The sequence below is a fragment of the Aplidium turbinatum genome, chromosome 1, assembly GCF_918807975.1.
Source record: "Aplidium turbinatum chromosome 1, kaAplTurb1.1, whole genome shotgun sequence".
NCBI lineage: Eukaryota > Metazoa > Chordata > Ascidiacea > Aplousobranchia > Polyclinidae > Aplidium > Aplidium turbinatum.
This window is the reverse complement of record NC_137472.1, coordinates 27,320,415-27,326,911: the sequence shown is the minus strand read 5'-3', so window position 1 is coordinate 27,326,911 and position 6,497 is coordinate 27,320,415. Positions and strand designations below refer to the sequence as shown.

At 38.1% G+C, this 6,497-nt stretch overlaps 1 protein-coding gene across 1 annotated transcript; it reads left to right on the top strand.

Annotated features, from left to right (window-relative positions):
* Window positions 1-250: 250 nt before the first annotated feature.
* LOC145777133 (uncharacterized) lies at window positions 251-6,086 on the top strand. The gene is made up of 7 exons (XM_082588433.1): window positions 251-902; window positions 1,570-1,771; window positions 3,840-4,024; window positions 4,251-4,483; window positions 4,677-4,848; window positions 4,991-5,139; window positions 5,355-6,086. Exons 4-7 carry the CDS (start codon window positions 4,450-4,452, stop codon window positions 5,549-5,551), a joined length of 552 nt encoding a protein of 183 aa, XP_082444559.1. The 5' UTR covers window positions 251-902; window positions 1,570-1,771; window positions 3,840-4,024; window positions 4,251-4,449; the 3' UTR covers window positions 5,552-6,086.
* The last annotated feature ends 411 nt before the right edge of the window (window positions 6,087-6,497 follow it).

Genomic DNA, 6,497 nt, shown 5'->3' with positions numbered 1-6,497 from the left:
GTGTGTGTTTTTATTTTTTGAAATCACGAATCCAACACATAAGGTTTTTGTAGCCCCTTTTCAAAAATGTTTTCGGGAAATTCCCTTTCTACGTCACACAGGTGAATTGATGAACGGTAGTAGTTGTTTTTCACTGTTCAGTTCAGTTGTTTTTATTTCTGACCATCACAGCAAAAACAATAAACGACAATGTAAAGACATATACTGCATAAAGACAGTTGAAAGCGACGTTTCATTTGCTTCATTGAGGTTTAGGCTACAAAGTAAGCCGTTAATTCGTTTATAAAAGTTATTTGTTGGAGCAAAAATGCCTGGAAGATGTGTCGTTTGGGGATGCAGCAAGTCAAGACAATTTATTTTGTTTTAACAGCGCAATATATTAACAAATAATCAGAGTAAAATGTAATTGTCAAAACAATGCATTGTACAACTGTTGGTTAGATTATGGCGCAACCAGGATGGTAGCGAAAGACCATAAGCAGTCATCTAGTCAGCCACCACCCCATCACAGTAAATGTAACTACACATTCATACAAACTAGTGTGCAGAGGCAGGCACACTACTTCATTGAATGAAAAGGGTTCGCCACTGAGATTGAAAAACAACTACTGTTGTCTGTTGGTTTGAATCTCCATTCTCAGACTGAGTAAGCCGAGGATGAAGATTCAAACCAACGACCAAGAATTAACCAATGACCAATTAGTGATTGTGTGCTATAATAGGCTACAGCACTTGCGAAAGTTTTCCTGAAATAACGGAAAAAACGTGAAGTGGCAGAAATTTGTTCAACAAAACCGAAAGTATTGGAAGGCTAAAGCAAGCTCACAGATTTGTTTCGTACACTTTGATAGTGACCAAATTGAAGAATCCAGTCTACAAGTACAATTGGGGTTTTCTGACAGGTAAGTTTCTACAGCCTAGCCTAGGTTAGACTGCATTTCCAATTGTGCTCACTGCTGCATTGCTATACTAAACTCTACTGTTACAAAAGAAGCAATTGATGAACAGGACACTACCGGTAGTTCTTGTGTATCGTACAATCTAATGCTGTAAACACAGATTCGCCTTTGATGCTTTATGAAGCCATATTTATAAATCCACAATGCAAAGTTGCAAACCGTTAACCGTTATTGTTTTGAATACCAGAAGTATAATAATAATAATATATGTAGGTAATAAATTTGGTTACTAAGATGCTAGCCTATCAGTGTTAGTCGATTTCATAATCATGCTACACTGCCCAAGGTTTAAAATAAATTCTTTTTTTCCTTCTACATCAAGTTGTACATAACTTATTGTGCCGTACTGCAGTGAAGTATATTGTATGTAGGCTACTGGTAAATTGTTCCACAATCCACATGTGCTAAAAGTTTTCAATGATCCACTAAAGTTATTTTAGTGTCATCAAAGATGAATGTGAGTGTTATAATGAAAAAAAGCAAATCCTTCATTGAGACAATACCACAATCATAGAAACATAAACATTATTTACCATAACATACATATAATACTAGTTAACATAATTTCTGCCTGCTGTATCAGCCACCATTGATTTCTGCAATGTTTTAGGTATCCAATGCAATGTAGGCTACCGATAAGCCGCAGTGATGCAGCCACTCAATGTACTGGTAATGGATTTTATTCAATCTTCTACTGCCATCCATAGTGAAAGTAAAGAAGACATGCATGAATGTTTGGATGAGGATTACAATGAAGGCTATACCTTGATGGATGTGAGCAAAACTGTATTTTATGCATGGGAATTGTCCAGGTAAGTTTACATGTTCTTATGATGCTACTTGCAACAAAATCGTGTCTTGAATTATGTTATGTCTTATGTTGTATTTTCATCCACCAAATGAATATATATAATTCAGGCCTCGAAATTCGTTTTTGTTGACGGCGGACAAACGTGTCCGGTCTGAGCAGCTATCTCGGCGGACAAATTAAGTCTTACGGCGGACACACCAGTTTTAACGTCGATCGTCATACTTAATCTCTTTATCTTGATAAGTCTTCGCCATTTGAGAACCATAGCTACGGTTTAGGCTTTTTAAAATTTCAGCAAAGTCACTCTGAAAGACTTTTATCAGACCAACGACGTGCGCTTGACGCCGTGTAGCTACTAAATATGATGATGATGATAATATGATGATTGTTAAAAACTTAAATTCTATGGACTTTTTGTGTCTGATGCAAATAAATAATAAAAAAATAATCCGCCGCATAACTGATTAACTTCCACCGAACGAGGTCGTGTGGCTTCTTGCGTCACAATGCTCTGGGCACGAGTCGGAAAACTTCTACACTAACGCGTAACGCTACTATTTTCTAATGTGCAAAGTTTCACTAGGCTTTTTTCTTTAGGTTTATTTTTGCGTGACATGTGAGCGAAAGTGACGAAAAGAATAAACAAAACATTAGAAAAAGCACAATTATTTTCCCCTCTCCGTGATGCGGTCGCCGCTCCAAAATAGTATCAGTATTCCACGAGACCACGGCAGGCTCGGAGTTATAATCAGCGCAGTCAAGGCCATTCAAACATATGCGCATGATGAGAGCTTCAATAACATCGATCTTCAAAGACGTGCGCCAATCTCCACGAGATCACTGCTTGTCGTTAAGATACGTGATACCGAGATCTATTCCGTGTCTTTTCTCCAGACCGGCTAGTTGAGGGAAAAGCGTAAATGCGAGCTCTTCTTTAGCGATAAAATATGCGATTTCAAACAACCTCTTAATTTTGATGTTTTTTTTGTCACTCATATTGTCGATGGCCTTGATGACCGGAAATTGATGGCTTGGGGTAAACGATGTGTTGTGATCTTTGACAGAGCTAATCCTTAGATTCGTTGTTCCTTTAATATATGCGTCTATCACCACTAAAATTCCTAGTAGTAGGTTCATCGCCCTCATTCTCACTTTCAGAAATTTCCCTGGGCCTCTTCATTCTTACTGTAATACCAAAACTTAAGTTTTGCGGCATCTTGCTGTAGTAGCCTATACTCTTATAATCTAACTTTGTAACCAACCTTGCCTTATCAATATTACTCGGAGATCAAAGCCAGACATTGTGACATAAGACTTGAACTAAGTTGCGCGTGATTAGTGTAGAAGTACCGGTACTCCCATCAATTCTTAGCTAAAAATTCACCTCTGTTACGCTGATTCAATGTTATCAATCGTTGAAGCAACGTAAAATTCGAAAGTTTTTCTGCTTGAATGGAAGCTAAGAGATACAGTATTAACTTTTTCTAGATGCGCGCTTGGAATGCGATAATTTCGCATTCCGAGCGCAAATTATATTCTTGCAACAGTTGTTCGTGCTATGCAATGACGATTTGTATCGCCAGTTTCTGCGATATTTCTCGGCGGACAAATATGACCGATCTAGAGGGTACTTCCCGCGGACATCACATGCTGTGACGGCGGACATGTCCGCCGTGTCCGCCGTGTCCGCCGTGAATTTCGAGGCCTGATAATTTAATTATTATTAGTCTGTTTCACCTCAAACAGATCATCAGAAGACTCTTCTGATGATCCGTTTGAGGTGAAACAGACTGTTAAGAATTCAGATAGTAATAACTATATTTTGATTTAATTTGCTCTGCTTTGCTTTTTTGCTTAGCATTGAGCACTTTTTGTAGTATTAATAGTTTTCATTGTTTTAATTTGATGGAGTTACCCACAATTCTGGTATCGTAATTTTGCTATTTCCGCAAATCACAAATGTAATGGAAAGCTCCCCAAAACTTACATGCACATTGTATATAAAGAATATATACATCTTTTCCCTCAGTAGTTACTACTGTTCTGCCTAATGTAAGATGTGTGTTTAGAGTAATGAGGTCAAAGAAAGTTACCACATGGAATGAGAGGGATTGAAAAGGTGTCTCCGTACCCTTTCTAGTGCTAGAGTCAACATATGCACATTGATTACGGACAGACACCTGCAGATACAGAAGTGGATTAGGGAAGATCATGGAAATGACACATTACTTTGATATATGGCATGTTGCAAAAGGTAAGCGCTAAACATTGAAGCAGAGAAAACCATAAAATAATTAACGATCTAAGCGACAAGTTTAACTCTATTACTCTACTCAATTTGTATGTAGTTTAGTTTGTGCCATAAAATGATCTTGCTAAATGCAGTAGTTATTGCAATGAAGCATTTAGTAATCTAGTCATTCATAAACCATTTTATACTGCAGGCAACTCGCTAATTTTGTAAATTTCCTTTGGTTAAGGTCTTTCGAAAAAACTTGTTGCTGTAGAAAAGAAGAAGGGATTCGAGCTTGTTTCGAAATGGCGACAAAGCATTATAAACCATCTGTATTGATATGGTTTGACAAGTGATGGAAATGGTGATTTAGCTTTAGCTAAATGGGACTCTCTGCCAAATCACATATGTGACATCCACACTGGACACAGCGAGTTGTTTCCTTCATGCCACTTGCGAAAAGGAAGTACTTCACAGCAGGTTCGTTCTGTACTTATTGTCTTTGTTTACCTCAAGTGTGATTGCAGTGACATAAAAGAAGGCTGTTTCAAAAGCATGCTAACTGCTCATATTCACTCAGTGTTGGATAAACTACCTTGTCCAATTTTCGACTTGGCTTTTAAGTGTTGTAAGTTGACAAGTGAAATTTAGCAGCAAGACTCTTTATTTTCAGGATCTGAATGTTATGAAGGTTTGACAGGATTGTTGGGAAGCAAGAATTTACGAAAAGATGTTACGAAATTGTCCCCAGAAGGACAGACGTTTTCCATCGAGGCCTACCACAGTCTTGTCAATCAATTTGCTCCCAAAATGTTTCACTTTGGTTATGCTGCCATGAAATGCAGGTAAGCAATTCAGTAAATATTCTGCCTATCCATTGTTAAAGAGGCTTTTATGAATGTAATAAGCCCATAGAGTTATAATGCAATGAGGTTGCTGAAAAACAGCTTGTCATCATTAGTAATCAACGCTTATATTTAACTTTAGATTGTTACTTGCGGCCCTCCATTACAATGAAAATAGCAGAAAGGAGCAAGCTAAAACAAAAAGTGGAAATTTGCAGTTTTCTCTTTCCTTTCCAAAAGGCAAAGGAGGTTCTCACACCCTAAAAAAGACAATGCAACAATGTACCTTCAGTAAGAATATATGTCTGCTAATATTGAAATACAGTACGTGCTAAGAGTCTACTTAAACAACCTAATAGTGCGTTTATTCGTTTCTAAAACTCATAAGCATTTGCTAGTCCCTGAACACTAAGCCAGCTATTCTTCGACAGTTGCAGCTGCTTGCTTCGGTTAAATTACGCGATGAACATTGCCTAGAAATATATTTTATATCCTTTGCTTTACAGGTTACGTTGCTGAACTTATAGGTCAAGTGACTTCAAGAGTTGAAGATGCTAGTAATGACATTCCAGAGGAGTTGTCATGGGAAACTCCTCCTCCTTTATGTCACAATGTCAAGCGTCCAGATAAACAGAGTGTCGTCAACAATCACATATCGCGTTTTTTTACAAGCGCACCAGTTAATAACAGTGAAAATTCATAACCTTTTAGATGTACTTCTGTGTTTTTTTAATGTGCGCCGTACGGTATATTATTTCATATTTCGCTTTTGTTTGGGATTGGTGGTCGTATTAGTTTATCTTTCATTGATTTCATTTTTCTCCATTGCCATTTCTTTGACTTATTGCTTAATACCATCGCAGACATACTTAACCGCTATAAAATAACTTACTATGCAACATAGTAGCCTATTGTACCGGTACCATATTTGTATCAAACTAGAAAACACACATTGGCGCGTCTTGGAAAAGTACTTTATTAATGAGCGTAACATTATGTATAAAACAATAATATCGACATAACCTAAGACATGAGATGGCTTCTTCAGATATCTACAGTTTAAATTCAACGAAATCGTCCTCCTACGTCGTCCCGTATAACTATTTGAAAGAGAGAGTGCAGACTCGACGACCTCCTACGCCTTCAGGGCTATGGTCTTTCGCACTCTCTCATTGGATGCACACTGTCAGTTTTTGTTTTATGTATGTTTCGGCGTTTCGCATCCAAACAAAAATAAAACGACCATCCATCATTGTTTTGGAGTGAGAAGTGGGTTCTTATGCAAGTTACTGCGCATGGTAGAAGAACCACTGTAAGGTTTCGACCAAGGTGCCCCCAACACCAACGGGCTAATTGCCTATATGCAGTGTGTCTATGGCGCTTATGCTCGGAAGCCCCATCAACCTCATACTGCTGCTTGTACTATAGCCAGGCAATTTCTAAAACATCCACATTGAGACAGACTGCCTGAAACCCAGGGTGCTCTGTTATGCACTTTATTTTGCAGCCATAGCCTACGTCTCCCGTCCTTCTCTCACTTTTCGGGCAATGTACTCTATCTCGGTGTAACACCTGCATTCCGCAACTGTTGGAAGGATATCGCACTTGCACCTGTAAGTTTATAAAAAAAATAATCAAATTGCAGTAGC

What these genes read in the sequence shown, in the direction of transcription:
- LOC145777133 (XM_082588433.1), top strand. Translation starts at nt 4,450, where the DNA reads ATGCCACTTGCGAAAAGGAAGTACTTCACAGCAG. An exon ending in AAGGAAGTACTTCACAGCAG is followed by an intron (nt 4,484 to 4,676) that starts GTTCGTTCTGTA and finishes CTTTATTTTCAG; the next exon opens with GATCTGAATGTTATGAAGGT. An exon ending in AATGCAACAATGTACCTTCA is followed by an intron (nt 5,140 to 5,354) that starts GTAAGAATATAT and finishes TTTGCTTTACAG; the next exon opens with GTTACGTTGCTGAACTTATA.